This window comes from Mercenaria mercenaria, chromosome 11 (genome assembly GCF_021730395.1).
Source record: "Mercenaria mercenaria strain notata chromosome 11, MADL_Memer_1, whole genome shotgun sequence".
Classification (NCBI taxonomy): domain Eukaryota; kingdom Metazoa; phylum Mollusca; class Bivalvia; order Venerida; family Veneridae; genus Mercenaria; species Mercenaria mercenaria.
The window spans coordinates 62344073-62369269 of NC_069371.1; the positions used below are offsets into that span (position 1 = coordinate 62344073).

At 35.9% G+C, this 25197-nt stretch overlaps 1 protein-coding gene across 1 annotated transcript in view; it reads left to right on the forward strand.

The window, feature by feature from the left end:
• The first annotated feature begins 2211 nt into the window (after positions 1-2211).
• LOC123531695 (late secretory pathway protein AVL9 homolog) overlaps positions 2212-25197 on the forward strand; it is a 33593-nt gene continuing 10607 nt past the window's right edge. Inside the window, exons 1-11 of the mRNA XM_045312879.2 lie at positions 2212-2374; positions 6404-6524; positions 9792-9877; positions 10789-10860; positions 13375-13524; positions 15067-15156; positions 16289-16358; positions 17135-17249; positions 18943-19579; positions 21902-22424; positions 24286-24491. Coding sequence (XP_045168814.2) covers positions 2294-2374; positions 6404-6524; positions 9792-9877; positions 10789-10860; positions 13375-13524; positions 15067-15156; positions 16289-16358; positions 17135-17249; positions 18943-19579; positions 21902-22424; positions 24286-24491 — 2151 coding nt within the window. The 5' untranslated portion in view covers positions 2212-2293. The remainder of the gene's footprint in view (positions 2375-6403; positions 6525-9791; positions 9878-10788; positions 10861-13374; positions 13525-15066; positions 15157-16288; positions 16359-17134; positions 17250-18942; positions 19580-21901; positions 22425-24285; positions 24492-25197) is intronic.

Here is a 25197-nt window from a genome sequence, read left to right on the forward strand (position 1 = left end):
GTTGGCTAGACGTCGCAGTCCGACCATTTTCCAACCTAAATCTAACCACTTTTCAACCAAAATCTGACCAAATTTTCAACGTAATTTGCAATCAAACAAGTAATCAACACATGTATTTTATCATCTTTATTTCATATTATGGCGGCGTAAGTCTAATACAATAAGTCCAAAAAGTAATGCAGTATTTGAAACTTTCAAGTTTCGTCATTTTTGTATGGTTCTTCAACTCCACCAACATTTCCACCTGAAATGTATAAAATTTGACAGTTTCATTATTTAACATATACAAATATACTAGTGCTATTACTAAGAGCATAATTAATACGTGCCAAAAAAATATGTAATATTTTAAATTCTATGAAAAAAAAATTCTATAACTTCGTAAAATGTAATTAAATGAAATTGCTTTTTAAAGTAAAAATAAAAATAAGTCAATTTTTTAAAAAAAAAAAATACGAATATAAATCAGTATAACTTTTAAAATAAGTAAATTTTTAAAAATCTGTTACTCACGTTGCGGATCCTTCCCTTTGTGTAAAGTATTTATAAACTTGCTCTATCTTATCCCAATAAATATCAAATTACAGGAAGACTGTGTAAACCGATGCAGGCTTATCTCGCGAATGTGTGACTAATAGACAACATGTGTAGAAGAGAAGATCTATGTGAATTTAGAATAATGTATACATGTGTATAGGATGCATTTTTATCTTGAACAGTTTAAAGTTCGTGAAAAAATCCGTCTCCGAAAATAGACAATCTCATGCGATATTGTAACATAATTAATATAATGTTTGTTGTGAGAATGAACTATTATTAATAAGCGCATGTCCAGGCCTTTATGAAAAGAAGTAAATATCTTTAAACTATACTAGCAAAATTATACCAGTTACTTTTATAACTAAAAACATTTATCAGACTTTCTATCCAACCTAATTCCAACGTCTTCTAGACGTCTAAGTCTGACGTCTATTAGATGTCGTGGATATGACGTTGGTTAGACGTTGGATTCAGGTCGCCGACGTCGCGACCAAAATCCAACGTCTAACCAACGTCGGTACGACGTCAGGTGTTTACTGGGTACGTCCGCCCACAATTAGAATACAATACTGTAACACCATATGGCATCCATGGCAGAAAAACTTAGCATATGAGATAGAAAAGGTACAAAGCCAGATATGTTATGAATGATTATTCCTACCAAAGCAGCGTAACATCAATGATTGAAATTCTTAAATGGCAGACATTAGAACAGAGAAGAATATATGCATCTTTAATTATGTTTTATAAAATATCACACAACCTCGTCTCTGTAGATCATAACCACCTGACAGCCTCTAGAAATTTAAACTTTATCATTCCATCTTCAAGAACACAATATCATATGAGCTCCTTTTCCCCCCGCACGATCAGATACTGGAACGCTTTGCCTTATAACATCAAGGACAGTGTGAACCTTCAGTGCTTCACATCTGACCTAGACTCGCATATGTACTAATGTCATCATCCTGTTTTTATTTTTAACAAAGCTGTACATATTAAATAATTACTGCTCCTACTCTCTTAACACATGCATATCATGTATCATGTAACATAGCAACATGTTTTTAACAACTACCCCGACCTCCCAGTTATGATCATAAATTGATTGTTGGGAGTATCCCCGTAGATGTAGATGTAGATGTTATGTTAGTGAACGTATAACGGTACCATGTATAGGACAATATAAGTGATCAAAATATAGGAGATAGGGCCAGGAGTTTGATTGTACTTAGTAATACGCTGGACTTGTAGTAATAACTGAGTTATTTCCCCTTAATAGTAAGGTTTAGGGAAAAGGGGTGAATACAAACGAAAACAACAGGCTGAATAAATATCATTTTTTATAAATGTTTTATTTAATACAATTGATGGTAAATATCTGACCCTACGACACCTAGTCCAAATAATTTGACGTCAGAACTGATTCTGAGATATTTTCGTGATAAGTCAGAATCCCTCTCTTTACGAGAGATATTGACCTGTGCAAAAATTATCACAAAATCGCGACTCGCGTATATCTCTTGTCAGTGTATAGAATATCTTTTTGGTACTTAAATATTCCTCATTTATGATATTTATCTTTGGGGTAAAATAATATTTGTATTACTAGTTTTGATTGGCTACCTGATGTAAATGTTGTCCAATCAAACGTAGGATTTTATCAGAACTTTGATCTTTACGGAAGTGACCCATAGCAAAAATCTGTGACACTTGGTTGATGAATACTTCATGATCTAAGCATGATATAACAATGTCGTCGTTACTGAGCAGTGGCTCAAAGCCCGTCCTTCATGTAGTTGTCATAGGATTTCATCACAAGAAAGGCTGTCAGGTTCGTTATTCGCCAGAATTCAGTTTATTGGGTCTTTCTCATGCCGTCCAGGAGATGATTCTTTAGCATCAGGCCAAAGAGCTATAAAAAATAAATAGATCGACAGCTTGAAAGGCGAAAACCCAAATCAGTTCTCAAGATAGAGAACTAATTCGTCCGGAACCGGTTCTCTAGCCAAAGTACTGTGCATAACTGGAATTTTACATCTACATCTACATGATACTTCCAACAATCATTAACGATTATGACTGGAAGGCAATTTCTATGTATAAAGCTTTGTTTCTTGGAAGTGGCTATTCCTACGGTCCCATAAGAATAGGCTCACAGGCTATTCCTGCGGCTCTCCCGTAAGAATAGTGAAATAGCCCGCAGGTGGCTATTCCTATGGCTACATAATAAAATAATTTCAACATTGGTCATAATAGAAACTGACAGGTCGTGATATTTCACTTAGGTTAACTACCCTCTGGCCGTGTTATGATTGTTGTTTCGTTACGATCTAATTGCTTTGACAAGATGACTAAATGGAAATAATGATATGTTTATTTTATTATGGTCAATTTGCGTGCCCTTTTTTTGAGAAAAACAATTTCGTCACTCCTATGAAGTTTTTGCCCAAACTTACAGGAATAAGTCACTGTGTACCTAATATCAGCATGTAGTATCCCGAAATTCTTTAAAGTATGACCTATAACTGACCGAAAAACAAGATGAATAATGCTTATCTAATAAGTATAATGAGTTCTTAAAGTCATTATATGACATATGTATAGATATATGCAACAAATCAATGAATGTAATGATAATAGTGAGAGTAATAAATATGTCATTATTCTAAGTTTTCATCATGTTTTAAATATCATGTTACACGTTGTATGTTCCCTTCTCGGTGATAAGACCTCCCTGCGGTATGATCTGGATGTAGTTGAATACAGCTATTCAACTGGATAGAGTTGAAAACTGTTATTCAACTATAACGAAACGCTTTCTGTAACTAATACACTCTGTGATGACAACAATATTGCCCATTTGACATAAATTAGCCTTTTTTGCTATTCGAACTGACTTCCTCTGGATGCGATACTGAAAAGTAAACAATTTGTTCGAAAATATACCAGTTGAATTAATTCAGTACAATGCAGTACAAGATGGACATAAAAACTGTCTTTAGAGCCGTAGGAATAGCCACCTGCGGGCTATTTCACTATTCTTACGGGAGAGCCATAGGAATAGCCTGTGAGGCTATTCTTACGGGACCGTAGGAATAGCCACTTCCTTGTTTCTTTTGGTAAGTATCATGCATATCAGCAAGCCATGTTGTGTCTCCAAAGTGCACTCGCCGCATACTATCCGCCATACTGGAATGATATAGACTAGTACGAATTAATGCGGAAATTGGACCAAGCCGAAATAAACTTGAAATTTAAACTTAAAAGGTACAATACAATAAAAGAATCAATTAAAACAAATTTCTGTTAATTAGTATTGATCTCATGTTATTTTTTTCAATTTGCTAATCACTTGCAAACTTTAATCCAATAAAAAAACTGGTGTACGTGAAATGCCAAGGTGTTACAAACTACTATTTAAAGTGATCAAAGAATCCACTGGATGATTTAATGGCAATAAAATTATTTTGTACATCCGTAGTCTAATGATGCAAATACGAAACAATACAATTTTACATTAAATATTTTAAACATAGTACATGTTTAAACCAAACGAGTTTCGTTTAGTCATGAGCCCTGATTGGCTCGAATGTCTCTCTGGTAGTCGATCACATCGGTATTTCTTCACGGTATAATTTTCACTCAGGTAGTAATCCACTAAATTAGATTAACGTGAGGCGGTATTGTTCATGAGACCCTTTGTGATACTTATGAAGCTGCAGAGCGTCAACAAGTTTTAAAAACGGCAAAGTAGTTTTCTCACATTCATTCGTACACTTTGGTTCATATCATTCCAATATGGCGGACACATTATGCGGCAAGCACGCATTTGGAGATACAGTAAACACAGATAAATGCAAGGGTATGGTAAAATTAATTAAGATAACAATATGCATGATACTTACCAAAAGAAACAAAGTGAATTCTGGCAGCTTTATGCATAGAAACAGTTCTGGTTCCCTAGCCTATGCATGGGACTTTGGCTAGAGAACCGGTTCAGGATGAAAAAGTATATTGTCTAGGGAACCGATTCCAGTTCTCTCACCACTGCCTTAACCATAACAACCAGTCACTTAAGTTACTACTTGGCTAAATTCTTTAATTTCTTGGATTAGTGTGAAATAAAAAGAAATAAAAAATAGTTCAAAAATAGTTTTTCTAAAAATCTAAGTACATTGAGCATAAATAATGAGAGAAAAAAAATGTAAAACACTTTACACGTTGTGTCAAATCAGGATATTCGCGGTAATACATATATCCCGGTAATTGGTATACAAGGTATATTTATACCTCTTGCTGCAATTTTCATGTTACATCATTCTGGTCTCGAGGTATTTGATTTTTGCAAGAACAGCAGTGTGCAGCACTACTAGAAAATAAATTGAACTACTTTGAAAGCTGATAACATTTCACACCCGATTTGTATAAACATAGGTAAATTATTTAAATTCCCTTGTTGATCATTAGACAAAGTAAAATCAGCAATGAATTGTGTGTTGTCCAAATACTTGACAACATTACCCTGCCACTGTCTTAAATTTACATCGCAATAATTGTTATTTGTCTTACTCATGAAATTATTTCTGAAAATATAGGGGTCCGATACATTTTACACTTTCACAAGATTATATGTGACAGGAAGCGTTTTTCCAAGTCGGATGCCGTACCACGAAATTAGAATTAACTTCCGTGGCAAAAAAGTAGTTTACATGTGCCGAAAACTTGATAGGTTTAAAGTAAACAAGGACTAGAAGAATGATTTTCTGTTTTTTTCCCCCCAGGACTTTGGGTGCAAATCGGGGATGCACATTATACACGGGCATCTATGGCAATTAGTTTTTTGTATGCCGCAATCAGAAGCTTTTGTCGAGTTCATGTTTTTTTCAAGACTGAACATGCTAAAGAATAAAATGTTTTCTTTCGTAATTTTAATATGAATTTTGCTCATAAATTGTTGAATTCATTTAACTACTTGAGTAACAATCTAGGGGACTTTCTGTTCACCATTTAACGTTTATTATAATATTCGTTAATCTAAATTAATATTTATGTATTTCAGACATTGAAAACAATTCAGTGCTCTAAACCACATAAATTCCTTTAGATTGAATTTGATATTGATAATTGAACATTAAATTTACTTCAATATAGCAGCACCATTTTTTCTTGTCTGATGTTACTTTTGTTGAAAAATATTGATCTTATGCCTTCTTTGGTGCCACCAGGTGCCCATTAATATGAATAATCTTTGTCTTAATCCAATGTAGATTTGGGTCCTTAGACTTAGTTTGAGTCAATTGAAATTAACGATCATTTGGACAAAGATTTTTGGGGCAGGATAAGTTAATTGGTGGGTTGAACTTACAAGGGTAACAATTAGTTTTATACTTGTCCAGTTTTTGTTGGAAACCGATTGTCTTGTCATCTATCTCTAATTGGCTATATTACCCAAACTTCTAGTAATGTATTTATCATCACTTTCTTAAAGGAAATGGCTTATGTTGGATTAACCCTTATCCTGCTAAATTTCTATAATGAACTAGTCCATCTTTCAGTTTGGGCAGTACCATTAACTTTTAAAAGGGGTGCTTACCTAAAAGACACTGACTGGATAGCGAACAGTGTAGATCATGATCAGACTGCACGGATGCAGACTACACTGGTCGCAAAGGCAGAATCAATCATGTCCAGCATGATAAGTGTGCTAACTGAATCATTTTGTTGTACTTTTAATTTTGAATTTTTCACCACACTCTTCACATTCAAATGGTGTCCAGCATTTTAAGGATTAATCATTATATAAATCTTAGGTGTCTCGCATTTTGTTTTTCATGACAGCATTGTTATGTTCTGTTTTTAGGTTGAATACTCATACCCACCGCTCAAAGATGGAGGTGAAGTACACAGTAACGAATGCCCACCAGAATGGAAACACCTCCCATCACTTGCAGTGCCCGATGGTGCACACAATTATATAGAAGGTAAGGGAATCTTGTTGCTGTTAGATATCATTATGTCAAGTTATAATCTTGGCACAACAATGTTACTTCTGTCCGTGTGTGTATGTCCATCCATTCGTATTGTGTCCAGGCAAAAACTTTGTCATGCTTGGTCGAATTTCAAAATAACATGGCACCAATGACCACCATGATGTTGCATACAAGATCCATTTTGCTATCTCACAGGTCATGATCACATTTAGAGGTAAGTAAGTTTTAAGGTCATTGTTTTCATGTGGTCTAAAACTTTTTTTTTGTGAATAGATATTAAAATAACTTTGTGCTAACATTCATCACCATAAATAGTGTATGTGTCATGTATAAAACCCAGACCCAAGCTGAGAGGTCAAGGTCACAATAAGAAGTCAAACATCTTATTTTTTCATTTTGTTATTTGGTCTGTAACTTTTGTATATACACTAAGGGATATTGGGACAGCTTGGAACATGTCATATATGCTCAAAGGTCAAGGTCACACTTAAAGATTTTATATCATTTTTTATTGTGCTTGCGAAATGGGACATATAATGGGATCACCTGCTGCAGGTGACGTCCATGTAAGTTGTCTGCTCTTTAACTACAGCAGTTCTTGTACAATGGCAAACTTTGTTACAATGTTTATGGATATCATATCTCAGCCAGTTTAGATAACCAGCTGGATCTTACAATTTTCTAGAGTAATGACGCTTAAATTAATCAATTTTGCAAAAGTTGACAGTGACCACTTTCTTACTTGAACAGTTATCATCCACTGTGTTCACCAAATGCAATGTTCATGCGGACATAGTATCTTTGCCAAGTTCGATAACCCTGTAACATGTGTAAATCTCATTGGGGTTATGGCCTTTGAATAACTCGCAATTTTGAAAATTGACAGCGTGTGCTCTCTGAGCAGTTCTTATCCAATGTTCAGTAAAATGGGTCAAAATGTTTATGTGCGTAATACATGTATGTTGGCCAAGTTTGATAACTACCGTAACAGTATTGTCTGAGTGGCTTTGTAATTTTGGAAATTGACAGTACATTTTTATCTGTTAGAATGTTAATTTGGCATATCATCTCAGCCAAGCTTGATAACCAGTCAGATAATCTTTGTCACTCTTAAGTTTAATAATGGCCATTGAATTAGTCAAAATTTAGAAAATTGACAAATAATATGCTCATTAAGTAGAGTGTAATTTTAAAAGACAAAAGTAATATGCTGTGACCGCATAATATTGTCACAGTGACAGTTTGCCTCTCTGGACCCATCTTAAACTTTTTATGCATGAATAGGTTGGTCAGGACTAGAACTATTGTCAAAGTTCCTTAACACAGAAAAAAATTCAGTGACAGGAAAAAAACTTCCATGTGCTTTCATTGTATTGGTTTGACGTTAAACTCAACAACAACAAAAAAATTTGACATGCTGATTATGATGTTTTATTAGTCCCCTACTGGTTGAAAACCAGTTTTGGGGACTATAGGAATGCTCTTTTCCGTCATTCCGTCTTTCCGTCATTCCGTCATTCTGTCATTCCGTCATTCCGTCCGTCCGCAATTTCGTGTCCGGTCCATAACTCTGTCATCCATGAAGGGATTTTAATATTACTTGGCACAAATGTTCCCCATGATGAGACGACGTGTCATGCGCAAAACCCAGACCCCTAGCTCAAAGGTCAAGGCCACAATAGGAGGTCAAAGGTCAACAGGGCTTTTTTCCTGTCCGGTCCACAACTCTCCCATCCTTGAAGGGATTTTAGTATTACTTGGCACAAATGTTCCCCATGATGAGATGATGTGTCGTGCGCAAATCCCGGACCCCTAGCTCAAAGGTCAAGGTCACAATTGGAGGTCAAAGGTCGACAGGGCTTTTTTCCTGTCCGGTCCATAACTCTCCCATCCATGAAGAGATTTTAATATTACTTGGCACAAATGTTCCCCATGAGGAGACGACGTGTCATGCGCAAAACCTGGACCCCTAGCTTAAAGGTCAAGGTCACAATTGGAGGTCAAAGGTCAACAAGGTTTTTTTCCTGTCCGGTCCATAACTCTCCCATCTATGAAGGGATTTTAATATTACTTGGCACAAATGTACCTCATAATAAGACGATATGTCATGCACAACTTTCAGACCCCTAGCTCAAAGGTCAAGGTCACACTTAGCAGTCAAATGTTAACATAGCATGAACAGGGTCTGTTTCGTGTCCGGTCCATAACTCTGACATTCATTAAGGGATTTTAATATTACTTAGCACAAGTGTTCCCCATGATGAGACGACGTGTCATGCGCAACTCCCGGACCCCTAGCTCAAAGGTCAAGGTCACAATTGGGGGTCAAAGGTCAACAGAGTTTTTTCCCTGTCCCGTCCATAACTCTGCCATCCATGAAGGGATTTTAATATTACTTGGCACAAATGTTTCCCATGATGAGACGACATGTCATGCGCAACACCCAGTACCCTAGCTTAAAGGTCAAGGTCACACTTTGAGATCAAAGGTCAAGAGGATTTTTTTCCTGTCCTGTCTATAACTTTGTCATGCAAAGCAGGATTTAGATATCAGTTGGCACAAATATTCCCCTGGATGAGACAACATGTCATGCGCAAGAACCAGGTCCCTAGGTCTAAGGTCAAGGTCATATTTAGAAGTCAAAGGTCAAATTCAAGAATGACTTTGTATGGAACATTTCTTCTTCATGCATGGAGGGATTTTGATGTAACTTGGACCAAATGTTCACCACCATGAGGCACCCTTGTTTTTAGAATTACATCCCTTTGTTGTTACTATAAATAGATTTTATTGTAACTTTTTTATTACTGGCGGTAGAGAAAAATCGAGACCACTTTTCTGTGGTACAGCATGCATGTTACATCCAATTTTTAGGTGTATTTTGACCTATCTCTACCTGGTAAAGAGTTTCTTGTGGACTTATATTATTAATTTTTTTTTTTTTTTTTTTTTTTTTTTTTTTTAAAGATTAATTTCCCTTTGTTGTTACTATAAATAACTTACATGATAACATTTTTATAATCAGCCAAAAAAATTCAATATGAAAACAACTGTGGGTTTTTATATATGCACATTTTAATCCAAGTGTGTTATTATAATGTTATAACATATTGTATATGTAGTACAATATTGTTTATACATCATTGACAGATATCAGTTCATTATGTTATACTGCAGTAGAAAAAATTAGGTGCCTTCCAGTAGGGGACTTTGTATTGCATGGCAATACTTCATTCACTTGTTTTTCTTCAATTGTAGATACCATATATTTCCATTTGCCGGAAAGGGAAGGGACAAACAAGACTGTGTATGGTGTGGCTTGCTACAGACAGATTGATGCAAAGGTTTTTATTTTTTGAGGTGGTGTTGTTGGCAGTGTGGGGAGGAGGGGGTGATATACAAATGTAGCATTAATGTGAATTTCTAAGTTACAGTGATCAAAAAAAGATGTATTGCTACCATTTAGGTGTAGCTTGTGTATTAGAATGAGGTACAGAGTAAAATGTGTCAAATTTCAACATGTTAATTGATTTACTCTTCCAGCAAAGTGCAACAAAAACACAAAGAAAACCCTCTTGCATAGAAATTTTATCTTACATTCTTAGATTGCCTGCAGACAGTATACAGAAGTTAGTAACTGTAGGAGATATTTGGGCATGACCAAAATTTCAAGAAATTTAGTTAATCTAATAGTAGAAGGCTTTCTCTCCATGCATGAATCCATAATTTGAGTTTTTGTCAGGAGTTATTTAAAAAAAACGTATAAATAAAAATTTTAAAATGTGAGATTGGACTCTTTGGAAGCATTTAGCCTGGAAAAACACAGTTAGAGCCACATGTGGCAAAGTAGGCCGCCCACAAATAATATCTGTAATTGAAAGACATGATTGTAGAAGACTGGTTGCTTCAAATACCCATTAAGAGGTACATGTATATTTTAAATACATGTATGTGAAAGATATAAAAAATGGAAGATGGAGAAAAGGTGTTGGGGGCAATGGGGTGTAAGAAGGGGGAAAATGGGGCCATAAAAAGGGGGAGGAGTGAATGGAAGTAACACCCCAACATACAAGACAAAATGGTTGACATGAAAGTTTGCAAAATTAGTGGTATAATCCTGATTTTACAGTAACTCGCATCTTCCAGGTGAGGAGGAAATAGGAAAATTTTATTCAAATGCATAGTAAAAAATTTCAGTTTCGACTGCAGTCTTAGAGAAATATATTTATAAAAAAGTTTCTACTTTCATTTATAGGAGTTGAAGATAAAAACAGATGACATAACACGCAGTACTGTACAGAAAAGTGTTTGTGTGCTGAGCAATTTGGTATGACATTATAGACTATTCTTGGTTTTTTAGCTCGACTATTCAAAGAATAGGGGAGCTATCCTACTTGCCCGGGTGTCGGCGTGAGCGTTAGCGTCACACAAATGTTAAAGTTTGCGTACCACCCCAAATATTTTCAAAGTCCAGTAAGATATTGCTTTCATATTTTGCGTACTTGTTTACCATCATGACCCCAGTCTGTAAAAAGGAAGAGGCAACTCTATCAAGCATTTTGACTGAATTATGGCCCCTTTTCGACTTAGAATATGCTTATTGTAATGTTAAAGTTTGCATACCACCCCAAATATTTTCAAAGTCCATTGAGATATTGCTTTCATACTTTGCATACTTGTTTACCATCATGACCCCAGTCTGTTAAAAGGAGGAGGCAACTCTATCAAGCATTTTGACTGAATTATGGCCCCTTTTCGACTTAGAATGAATGTTAAAGTTTGCGTACCACCCCAAATATTTTCAAAGTCCATTGAGATATTGCTTTCATACTTTGCATACTTGTTTACCATCATGACCCCAGTCTGTAAAAATGAGGAGGCAACTCTATCAAGCATTTTGACCAAATTAGGGCCCCTTTTCCACTTAGAATATGCTTATTGCAGTGTTAAAGTTTTACTCATAGCTTATATTATACTATCAAGCACTGAGAATAGTCGAGCACGCTGTCCACTGACAGCTCTTGTTCACATCCAGCTTGTGTTACCTCAAGAGCAACACTAAAACATATCTTTAAGCAGTAACGCAAGCAGTAAATTTTAGTGTCGATTTTCATAATATAGAGAACTATGTTTACGTGACACTGTATGATAAGACTTTGTGGATTTGGCCCAAAACAGCTATTTCATTGGTAAATGACTATGTGGATTTAAAATTTTAGAAGAAGAATGAAATAAAATTTCATATATATGTAGAAATTTAATTTTTTGGATTGACAGAGCATTACAGTCTTTGAAAGTCAGTCCCCTATAAAAAATAATTGTTACAGAATACAGAATCATATTATTGAGTCGGCTAAAGACTGAAAGCCTTTTGACGAGTCCTTGCTATCCAACGATTCTCTAAATGGACCAAATAACACAGTGAAGGGATGTAGTTTCATTAGATTTCTCAAACTTCAAACAGTTCACTGCATGAATGAAGTTAAGTTGTGTCAATTCCCTTTGCTATGACCAATATACGATGTAATCTGTCATATTTATGACTTGTTATTGTGCAATTCTCGAATGTAACTCATTAAGCATAAATGTGCATTTTAAGAATTGCACAGGCTTTCAAAGCTTGGGTAACATCCAGCGAAAGACAAAAATAGTTCCAGCAGGGCTCCAGATAAGATGCGTATTGGCGTAAATTACGTATAGAAATAATGCAAATACGCATGTCTAATAATTTCTAAGCGTATAAAAACGTATATAAAATTACAGAAACGCACACAATGCTTTTTTAAAAACAAAATCTGAATCGTCTGGATGCGTTAGGTAACATAGCCTATCAGCCTTAATTCTCCCACATTGAACGTAAACACGCATCGTATGATTTCTATAAACTTTGCGTGGGTTGAATTTTGCAGTCAGTAAACGGATAAATTATCGGAAGAAGGAGCTCTTACTGGTTTGTTTAGTTACTACTGATATTAAAAATGATTTTAATTCTTATTTTTCGAGAAATAAACAAATCGGCGAAACATTAAATTGTATTTTCTTGTAGTTTTTGAAATCGAAAGTAGATCGTCTATGTTTGGCGAAACGAAACAACTTTTTTATGAAAAGATTTAAATAAGAGGTAATTTAACTGTAAACTTCAATGTCAGATACTGCCAATTGCTGCTAAATGTCTTCGTATCATCACAATTTGTAAAATGTATTGTTGAAACTAATCGTATCCGGATATAATATTTTGGGTAAATATCGAGCTGTGTTATGAAATTTTAAGAAAAAAACTAAAAACAAACTGAAACTGGTAGACTATACTGTCATTACATCAGTCATTAGCCGACTCAGGCCATTCAGGCCTTTGATAAAGTATAATTATGGTACATTTATAGTGTTTCTTAAGTATTAATGATACGTCAACTCAGAATTTCTTCATATTAGACCTTTAGGTTGCCGCACATTTACCTCATTAAAATACATATGTTAAAGGTGATTCATCACATGTCTGATGTTGCGGGAGTGTAATAAAGCCATTACTTAAATATGATAATACTTCAGTGTAATAAAGCTTTGACGTTGACATAGGAGACGTTGGTTAGATTTACTTGTTCATATTGTAAAAGAAAGTAGAATTTTTGATGTTTCGACAGGAAAAGCTAACATGTGATAAAAAGATTATTACATTTGAGACTTTCCACATTGAATTTATTAAACTAATGTTGAATAAAATTGATAAAATGCTCGGCAGAGCCTCACATTTTATTATATTTTATTCAACTTGTTTAATAATTCAATATGAAAAGACACTCATGTAATATCTTCAATTTACATAAAATATTTTTACTTTCAGCCATTGTATGGTTTAATACAAGCTAAGCTGGAGCTGATTACACATGCATACTTCCAAGAGTTAGATTTCAGTAGAGTTTCTCTGCTGGAAGAGACATACAACAACCTTAATGCCTCGCTTACAGAAAGCCTCCTTGATGGAGGCTCACAGGTAAGGATTTCAGTGGAGTTTTGTCTTCTGGAAGAGACATACAACAACCTTAATGCCTCGCTTACAGAAAGCCTCCTTGATGGAGGCTCACAGGTAAGGATTTCAGTGGAGTTTCGTTACTGGAAGAGACATACAACAACCTTAATGCCTCGCTTACAGAAAGCCTCCTTGATAGAGGCTCACAGGTAAGGATTTCAACAGAGTTTCTCTGCTGGAAGAGACATACAACAACCTTAATGCCTTGCTTACAGAAAACCTCCTTGATAGAGGCTCACAGGTAAGGATTTCAATAGTCTCTTTACTGGAAGAGACATACAACAACCTTAATGCCTCGCTTGCAGAAAGCCTCCTTGATAGAGGCTCACAGTTAAGGATTTCATAGAGTTTCTTTGCTGAAGAACAGACATACAAACAAAAACTTAATGCCATTGCTTACAGAAGCCTCCATGATAAGGCTCACAGGTTAGGATTTCAGTGAGTTTTGTCTTCTGGAAGAGACATACAACAACCTTAATGTCTCGCTTACAGAAAGCCTCCTTGATGGAGGCTCACAGGTAAGGATTTCAGTGGAGTTTTGTCTTCTGGAAGAGACATACAACAACCTTAATGCCTCAATTACAGAAAGCCGCCTTGATGGAGGCTACAGGTAAGGATTTCAGTGGAGTTTCTCTACTGGAAGAGACATACAGCAACCTTAATGCCTTGCTTGCAGAAAGCCTCCTTGATGGAGGTTTCAGTATAGTTTCTCTACTGGAAGAGACATACAGCAACCTTAATGCCTTGCTTGCAGAAAGCCTCCTTGATGGATGCTCACAGGTAAGGATTTCAGTGGAGTTTCGTTACTGGAAGAGACACACAGCAACCTTAATGCCTTGCTTACAGAAAGAGAGACAGCAAATTTATGTCTCACAGAATGCCTTCTTGTAGTGGTTTCCAGGCAAGCATTCATTGAATGATTTCATTTTAGTTTTCTTGCTGGAAGAGGCATATACACAACAATCTTAATGCCTCAGATAATGCCCTCTTGTTTGTGGATCCAAGGTAAGGATTTCAGTTGAAACAGATGAACAACAACCTTAATGCCTTACTTACAGAAATCTTTGATGGTTGTCTCCTGGTAAATGTACTGCATTTTAACAAAGGTAGTATCAATGTCAATATTTTGCTTTCACTCAAGTTTTAGTTTAAAATCATATTATCCAGGTGCTCTTTTTGGGAAACTATTGTTATTTCAATGTAGATTGGACTAGCAATGAAATGGTCATGATCTCAATCTACGAGAGAGTATATTGGTGCATGTTGAGGTTCTACTAGAGCCAGTTTGTCTGAAAGTGTTTGCTACAATTCACTTCATGTGGAGATGTTTTCATGTCCTTATGTATAAAATTCTAGTACTTTCAAAAATTGGAAGAAAAGATGGCAATAACTTAATTGAAAAAAAAAAGTTTGAAAAATAGACAATCTTGGAACAAAACCAAAACAAACATCAGGATTTTGGTAAGCATCATCTACTTATATGTAGCTTATCCATATTTGTTTCAGGTTTTCCTGGGTATGGATATAAAGGATTTGGTGCAGACATTCAGACATAAAGTACTGGTGCTGTTTAAATTGATCTTGCTGGAAAGAAGGGTAATTTTAATATATTGCACTTTGATAGCGCTTATACTGTTATTACACACAACAGGAAACAGGAAGAAAAAAAAATCTGTCAAAGTATTGAATTTTTTTTATTAGTAAGTGATGTGGATAGTTGATAATTTCCTGCCAATATTACTAATTTCTGATACTAAAGAAAAATAAACATAACTTTTTGTTATTAAAGAGTAATATTAATTTCCTTAACAAGTGAAGTAATATTTTCATTTTATAGGTGAAGTATATTTTCCTTGATACATGTAAGCTTAGTGTTTTTCTTTACAAGGAAGGAATCATAACAAGGAATAAATTATATATTTTATGTCCCAGTTAAGGGAAGAGGGGCCGAAAAAAAGTTTTGATTTTCATTAAATTTTTTAATTTACTGAGTTGATTAATAATTTTGACTGTTGATAGGCAAGCCAATTAGTAAGTCTTTATTATACGGTATCAGAAGTGAACTCTTATGATGTTTTTTTCTCAAGTTTTCACTTTAGCCAAGAAATTTTTTTGTTTAGCTATAGACTAGTCGATAGCACTAACTGTGGACTGGCAATTTACTGGTGTATAATGAGTCATGTAAAACAGTGTAGTGTATACTTGAGCTGCACCATGAAAAAACCAACATAGTGCATTTGCGACCAGCATGGATCTAGACCAGCCTGCGCAGTCTGGTCAGAATCCATGCTTTTCGCTAAAGGTTTCTCCAATTGCAATAGGCTTTGAAAGCGAACAGCATGGATCCTGACCAGACTGCGCAGATGCGCAGGCTGGTCTTGATTGATGCTGGTCGCAAATGCACTATGATGGTTTTCTCATGGTGCGGCTCATTTTACAAACAGATCCACAAATTATTTAGAGTTGATAGGTTTGCCTTAGTAGTCTAGTGGTAGAGTGCCTGCTTCAAGTGTGGATGGTCACAAATGTTTTCGCTGTCTGGCTGTGTCTTGCCAAAAAAAATGGTAAACAGTATATGTAAATTCTATGAGTGGGCTCAGCATTAAGAGTATAGTTGTAGGACTGGTCAACCAGGTGTCAGTGTAATAGAACTGGGTGGGGTATCATGTCACATGTCTACGATGTGATCTCTACTTAATAATATTTCAGTATATATTTTGTATTATAGGTATTGTTTACTGGTTCACCGGTGGAGAAATTGGGCAACACGTTACTGTCTGTTCTCTCATTGTATCCAGGTAAGAGTTCTTCTTTAATAAAGTAATAATGCTTGTACAAAACACAGACCTAGGGTAAATTGCGAGCATATGAACACCAAGGAAGATATAGAATTTTGTGACCAACACTTAATATACTTAAGTTTTGAGCACAGCACATAGAGAAAAAGTGGTGTAACTACATGTTTAGAGGTTGACTGGGTTAGTGGTAAATTTGAGGTCACCAGTTCCCAATTAGACAAGTATATTGATTGGCATGTGGTCAAGGCCAGTCATTGTATTTTTGTGTTAGAGATGTGCTTAATAAAAAAAAATACATTGCTAATAAGAAGGCCATGAATTCAAGATAAGATAGCTTTTAAACTGTACCTTTTGAATGAATATTTTAGTTTTGATGATATATTCTGGTAGCAGTATCTAAAATGATACAGATTACTGTTAGCCCACTTGCTTAGCTCAATAGGGAGAGCGCAGATCTACAGATCATGTGGTCATGAGTTTGAGCCCTGGACGAGGCATATGTTCACCTTGACAGTATGATAAAAGACTTATGTCTGAAGTCATTCATCCTCCGCCTCTAATTCTTGTAGAGAAGTTGGCAGTTACTTGCGGAGAACAGGTTTGTACTGGTACAGAATCCAGGAATCCAATTAACACTGGTTAGGTTAACTGCCCGCCATTACATAACTGAAATACTGTTGAAAAAAAATGGCGTTAAACTCAAATAAACAAACTTGTATTTTCTCAGAAACATATGTCCAATATTACATGTAAAATAAAGTTTATCCTTGTTACAGGTATGATAGAGCATGGTTTGGTAGAGAGTACTGCCTATGGCATACACAAACAGATATCACCTACCATAGCAAACACAAAGATCAGCAGTGATTCTGAAGATTTTCTTGAGATTAGGCAAGTACCTGTATAGACATGACATTGATGAAATGGCATATGCACCTGTAAAAACATGATGCTTTAGATATAGCATGGACTGTTACAGTCATGATATGTTAGGTCACATAAACACCTTTATGACATTAAACTATAGGTTATATAAGTATAGTTAATACTCTTCATATAGCAGTGCAAGGATATCATTCCAATATGAAGAGTATTATGTCTATCCTTACCTAATATATAGTTTATTGTCATAAAGGTGTTTATGTAACCTACCATATTGCATCATGTGATACATCGTCCTGTGTCAACGTTTTTTACTTAAACATCTTCTCTTAAAGTACTGGTCAGAATTACACCAAAATCGGTCAGTAGCATCCTGGCATGGACCTCCATCAAGTTTATTCAAATGGTTCACCTTGGCCCCTTTTAGGGGCCTCCAGAGCTAAAAACAGAAAAACCTTTAAAGAACTTCTTCTCATGAACCACTTGAAGGATCTTCATCAGACTTAGTTTGTAGCATCATTTTGAGGACCTCTCTCAATTTTGTACAAATAGGGGCACTTGGCTCCTTTAAGTGGCCTCTAGAGCTAAAGTTAGAAATACCTTTAAACAACTTCTTCTCATGAACTGCTGGATACATCTCGTCAAACATGGTTAGCATCATTTATAAGGTCCTCTCCCAATTTTATTCAAATGGGGACGTCTGGCCCCTTTAAGGGGCTACCAGAACAAAAATTAGAAATGTCTTTAAATGACTCTTTCTCATGAACCACTTGATGGATCTTCATCAAACTTGATTTGTATCATCATTATAAGGTCCTTCACCAACACTGTTCAGTTGAGGGCACTTGGCCCAAATTTTAGGGGCTGCTAGAGTTAAAAGTAGAAATACCTTTAAACAACTTCTTCTCTTGAACCGCTTAATAGATCTTCATCAGAGGTTCTTGCTCAGATTTGTTCGATTGGGGGCACTTGGCCCCTAGGAGCCACTAGAGCTAAAAATAGGACTTCTTCTCATGTGCTGCTTGATCGATCTTCATCAACCTTGGCCTGCTGCATGATTAGAATGTCCTGTCCCAATTTTATTCAAATGGGGACCACTGGCCCTTTTTAGGGGCTGCTAAGGCTAAAAAGAAAAATTTCTTTTAACAACACTTACTACTTCTCATGAACCACAAAATGGATTTTCATTAAAATTGGTCTGTAGCATCAATATAAGGTCTTCTCAAAAGTTTGTTCAATTGGAGGGTGCTTGGCCCCTTTTAGAGGCCATTAGTTTGTACTACATTCAACATTTATTATAAGACCTGTAGTCAATGTTATGATAACTTTTCATAGCTTAAAGATAAGGTTATCACCATTTCCAAAGTAATTGGTTAAGCCTTATGCGAGTTTTATATGTCGTATGAAGAATTCAGTAAACCACAACATGTCTATCTGAGTATATAGTGTGATACCTGGACTGGCCCTCAGGGTTTTTCTATGCTGATGATAATGATGGGTCCAAGGTTATAAACCAGTCACAAAATGTAGCCTTTCTATTGGTCAGTTAGAAAAATGAGCTCATAATCAACCAATCAAATTCTTTGAGATTGGAGACTGCTCTCCATCCTAATCTTTCAAACGTGGACTTTGGAAGAATGCTTTAAGATGTTTTAAAATTAGAGTTAACTCAAAATTATCAAACTCTGATGTATTCATACAGGTACTCAGAAGATTTACGTCCTGAGGTCTACCAGTATTACAGTAACGAACCTGAATCACCGACAATGGACAGAGGTGGAGAAAAACTGTTCCACAATAATAATACTCCAAATTCTAAACTATCTAGTCATCTGAGTGATACAAAAGACCTCCCGCCAACACTAAATGCTAAAAATAGTAATCACTTTTTTGCAAACACTCTCGGGAATTGTGCAAATATGAAGAGTACTGTAGGTACAGACATTGAAGAAAACTTACATTATGTCGATGATCATTATGCAAAGGATGAAAATGGTAAAATCCAAAAAGCATTCGGTGATAGTGATAGAGCGATAGGAATACATAAACGTTTGAACGGTTCAAGTGATAAAGTAAAAGTGCATAGACAAATGAGTGATACAACTGGTGGGAGAGTTAGAGTTCATAACCATGTCAGTGACAATAATGAAGGGAAAGATGTGGCAAGAAGGCAGTTGAGTGATACAGAAGGCGGAAGAGTAAAGGTTCCTTTACAAACAAGGGAGATAACTGAAGAGGAAGGTGGAAAAGTTCTACAGTCCAATGGTTTACAGCATCGTGTTGTGCTGGCAGATAGTAATGATGTGATATTAGGACTTGCACACTATGAAGCAGTACAGGTAGAAACTATGACTTGCATTTTTCTCACTCTTTTTCAGGGCCCACGCTGTCGTTCGCCACTCGAGCCATTTGGCGAATCTGCGATGAAAGTGGCGAAGAAAAATCGCAAGTGGCGAAAATGAAAAAAATGTTCGTAATTTGGACCGCCATTTTGTTTCAGACGTTCTAAATCGTAACCTCCGAGAAATTATGTTAAAAAACAGTTGACTGGTTCCGATAATTTTACCTTATAAAATTAACTTATTTCGGGATAGTACTACCCAGTCTGCGTTTACTTTACATATAACACTGTGTAATAAACATCTTGACACGCGAGAAGATGCAATTTGCAATCAATTAGCAACCGATTATCGGGTTAAAATAATCTTTTTGTTTTGTTGTCATTACGGCAGATTAAATGACATGCCTTAAAGTTTAATTTCCATGGATCAAATAATTAATAAATAAATCGGCAAAATAATGAATGGTTTGATGAATTTTTTAACGTTGTTGCCACCGTCAGACAGTATCTTAGTAACAGGCATGGGTCCAGTGCATTTTTTGTTTAATATAAAAATCCTTTTTTTTTTCCACACAAATATACTTTTTATGTGTTAGTCAAATGAGAAAAAAATGATGACAAAAAATCCGGTCACAATATCATACACGACACTGTGACCGGATTTTTGTCATCATTTTTTTTTCATTTGACTAACATATAGAAAGCATATCTGTGTGAAAAAAGGTTGTTGTTTTATATTAATCAAAAAAAAAATATACACTGGACCCGTGTCTGTGATCTTAGTAAGTAATTAGTAAAGGTGTTTGCCAAGTTTTTTGAATGTCTTTAAAAGTTAGGAATGGATTTGAAATGTAATCCTGTATCAGGGTAGATTTCTCGGAAGCACAGAGCACTTAAAACACAGCCCCCGGGCCATGCATTTACATAGTAGGCCCACAACAAAAAGAAGCTGTAATGGAAAAATATTTCAGACAGGTTACTTCAAACATCCAACAACATTTTAAAATACAAAACTTGCTTTAGAGGTATACCCACTTTCATTCAAAAGTCCCCCTATATAGCTAGAATATCACCATTTGCTTATGGGAAGTAACAAAAATTTTCAGCACGCCACGGGAAGGGAAACCTCTCCAGCACCCTCCCTACCGTTTCCGAGAAAAAAGGTGGCTCCAACTTTTTTCAGCCCAGTGTGGGCCCTGTTTTTGCACCAGATTGATGTGTAATATCTTCTGTATGTTGTAGCTATCAAGAAATTTTGCACAGTCTGTGAAAATAAGTTTCGTCTTGTATGGGGAAACAGCCATAGTTTCCAGATGAATTAATCAGTACAAGTCACACTTTATTATGTCAGATAAAAACAACCTTTTCAAACAAGCATTTTAACATACATGATTATTAGGGGTATGAATTACCTTAAGTTCATGAAAATTAAGTAAAATTTCAAAACATCCCAATCTTTAAATCCATGCATTCATTTCTTGGTTTGTGTCAATCCACAACATACTGTGAAATCATTTTTATTCGTGTAGGACGAATTTTCACGTATTTCTCGCTAGAACAGATGCGCGAATTTAAGACCGCGCTATTATTATTTTTTAATTTACTTTTTCATTTATAAATCAAAAATGCGCAAATTAAAGCCGGCGCGAAACAGTCCTTTTTCACATTTGCGCGAAATTTCATGCCAGCGAATTTAAATGATTTCACAGTAGATCCTAACCATGAAGTTGAATGATTTTACAGTATATGATTAATTTGTTTATTGTTTGTTTTGGGTATTTCAGTCATGTAACAGTGGGCAGTTAACCTAACCAGTATTCCTGGATTCTGTACCAGTGCAAACCTGTTCTCCACAAGTAACTGCCAACTTTCCCACATGAATCAGAGGTGGAGGACGAATGATTATAGACACAATGTCTCAATGTCACAATGAGTACCCACAGCCCCGCGATTCATAGATTCCCTCTCTCCCTATTGAGCTAAACAGGCAGGCTTGTATATAATTAGTTTGTTGTGTTAGTGTCCATTTGTTTGTGTAGCCTCCAAGGCCAAGAGGTTAAGGGTGCTTACTTCAAATCACTTGGCCCCTGCCGATATGAGTTTAAAACCTCGCTTGAAGTGTAGAATTTTTCATGTGAGAAAGCCATTCAAAATGCAGTTGATACTACCCAGTTGCCTGCCTCTATCTTAAATAAATCTTGGAGGGGCACCATCAAAAACTGACCTAAATTCTGATGTTGTGGCATTAAACAACAAAAACTAAATAAGGTAACATTTTGCTTGTATACTCAGTAATAGTTATTGTTGTTCACATTTTCAGGCAGGTAAAAACATTCCAAAGAATGGCTCTATTATTGACACTGAGCATTGCTCCTTGGAGTTGAAAGAAGATTATTTCAGTAGTACCAGTCCAGCAGAGGGCCCTATTCCCACCCCAGACCCTACTGCTGGAGAACTTGGACCTGTGGTTCCAGTTTCAAACTCAGAACATAGTCACAAACTTGGTTTTACCCAAGACTCGCTAAACCCCGATGAAGAGTTTTTATCAACTAAAATTAGTAGTGAGAAAGTCGATGAGCTGGATTCTCCGGAAAGTATAAACCAGATTGACCGAGAAGATTGTTTTTCATGGGAGGATGATAAATTATCACTAACCATAGACACTGATAAAACTGACCATAGATTAGACGATATGGCGGGTCTTGCGTCATCCTTCAAGGAGATTTCTGTGTTAGATCATATACAAGTGACTGAAGTTGAAGCTCATAAAGTGGGAACGGAAGATAATGTAGTTAAAAAGGAGCAGACAGAAGACATGCCATCGAGCAGTACATCCAGCCCAGGTAAAACAATTGTGTGTCTTGTTGGTTTCAGTCTGCATGAACCAAAGGTGGATGGTCTGATGTCCATTGTTCAGCATCAACATTTTGATGACTTCATATTTTTAATTCGCTAAGATGTGAAACCAAAATTTTAAGTTCATGTTTGCAACAATATAATATGTAATGTGTTTGTGTGCTGTAAGTCAAAAATCAGGATGTTAGGCACCTCTGTGGCCGAGTAGTGGGTGTGAACCTTGCTTAGGACGTAAAATTCTTCATGTGAGAAAGCCATCCAGCTGGCTTATAGAAGGGCAGTGGTTCTACCCAGGTGCCCGCCTGTGATGAAATAATGCCTGGAGGGGCAGCTGGTGTCGTCCTCCACCATCATAAGATGGAAAGTTGTCATATGATCTATAATTGTGTCAGTTTGAAGTTAATCCAAACACAAAAACAAGAAAGTCAGGATGTTATTTCTTAAGATTGAATTGATAATCTTACATCAGGATTTAGAAAATACAGGACTGATTTGTATTGACTGTTTTTAAGGTAAATTTTACTGTAATAGTTATATAGAAATTTTAATATTTTGGCAAGTATTTGAAATAGTTGTTGTCATAGACATTTCCAAATATGTGAAATAATAGTGGTTTTTAGCTGCACTATTCGGAGAATAGGGGGGCTATACTACTCGCCCTGGCATCGGCGTCAGCGTGTCACTGACCCTTCTTGGTTAAAGTTTTTCGGCAATCTTTGTTTTTCTGTCATATCTTTGTTACTATTGCTTATATCTGTAACTTCACATAAACATTGTCCAGTATACAAACAAAGTATGTATAGGGGCTGAGCCCATTATACCCACGGTCAAGGTCACCAAGGTGTTATACTTAGGTTATTTTTAAGGTTAAAGTTTTTCGGCAACCTTTGTTTTTCTGTCATATCTTTGTTACTATTGTTTATATCTTACTGTAACTTCACATAAACATTGTCCAGTATACAAACAAAGTATATACAGGGGCTGGGCCTATTATACCCAAGGTCAAGTTCACCAAGGTGTTATACTTTGATTATTTTTAAGATTAAAGTTTTTTGGCAACCTTTGTTTTTCTGTCATACCTTTGTTACTTTTGCTTATATCATACTGTAAGTTCACATAAACATTGTCCAGCATACAAACAAAGTATGTGTAGGGGCTGGGCCCATTATACCCAAGGTCAAGGTCACCAAGGAGTTAGAATTATTTTCATGTTAATTTTTTTCGAAAGCTTCGTTTATAGACATATCTTTGGTACTTTAAAAGATAATGACTTGAAATTAAAAGTATTTGTTTATAATCATCTGCATGTGTGGCTACATACCCCATAACTCTAATTGTGTTTTTGACAGAATTATGCCCCTTTTGTACTTAAACTTTTTTGCAATCTTCGCTTTCTGGATACTACTTTAATGCAATATAAGATAAAGACTTGAAACTTAAAATCTTTATCATCATCATCTGCATGTGTGGTAACAAACCCCATAACTCTTGATTTGTATTTTGGACCGAATTATGCCCCTTTTATACTTAAATTTTTTACAAACTTCGTTTTCTGGACATAAATTTGGTACTATATAAGATAATTAATTGAAACTCAAAATATATCTTTATCATCATCATCTGCATGTGTTGTATCAATCCTAATAACTCAAGTTTGTGTATTTGATGGAATTATGCCCCTTGGTGTATATTCTTTTTAAAGTAGAGGTCTCTTATTCAGACATATATTCATTTTACTGTCAAATCCCCGAATAGTGGAGCGTGCTGTCTTACGGACAGCTCTTGTTAAATAACAAATAAATCCCCAATAACACCCTTCCTAAATACTTTACATTTCTATGGTTGCAGGTGTGAAAGCTGCAGCAATTAAAAGCAGACTGACCAATGCTTTTGGTGGGTTCAAAGGCAGGCTACGCAAGTCAACATCTCGAGAGTCGAGCGAACCATCCACACCCGGATCCCGTGAGTCCAGCACACCACCGTCACCTTCATTGCCAATGCTTCCTATCCTGCACCAAGATGAATTTGGATTTCCATTGGCTATATTTACCAAGGTAACTGGACTGGTCCATCATTCAATTTGGACAGTACCATTTATTATTTAAAGGAGTGTTCACACTTAATTTACTGACTGAATAGCGAACAGTGCAGACTATGATCAGTCTGCACGGATGTGCAGGCTGATCTTGGTCTGCACTGGTCGCAAAGGCAGAATCGCTCACCACAGGCAGGCTAAAGGTTAATGTTGTTTGTACTGTTGATAAGGAAAGATACTGTAAAATGCACATCCAGTAATTCTCATTGCACATCATTTTGCTTGTAGCTTCTTTCCCACTGGCAGTAAATTGCAGTGGCATAGAAGAGTTGAGCCAGCTGATTGTAAGAAACATAGCCGATGAAATGCCTAAGCAACAAAGATAAAAGTGAAATAAATAAAATGATTATTGACATCATGTAGTATAATTTTTGTCTAAATCATAGTCCATTAGTACATGTTAGACATATCCCGTTTACACTGTGGTGCTATTAAATGGCAAATTTTGCTTCTTCCTTTTAAACTTTTATGACTGAAAAATTGTTGAAGAAGACGTTAAACCCAAACACAATCACTGCTTTTAAATTTTGTGCAACATAAAGTAACAAGACACTGCAAACAAAGTATTGCATAAATTGGTACAGTCTGTAGTAGTGACTTTTGCAATATGTAGAAAGACGCAACTCACCATAATTTGTTATGAACCTTCAAATATACACAGTTGT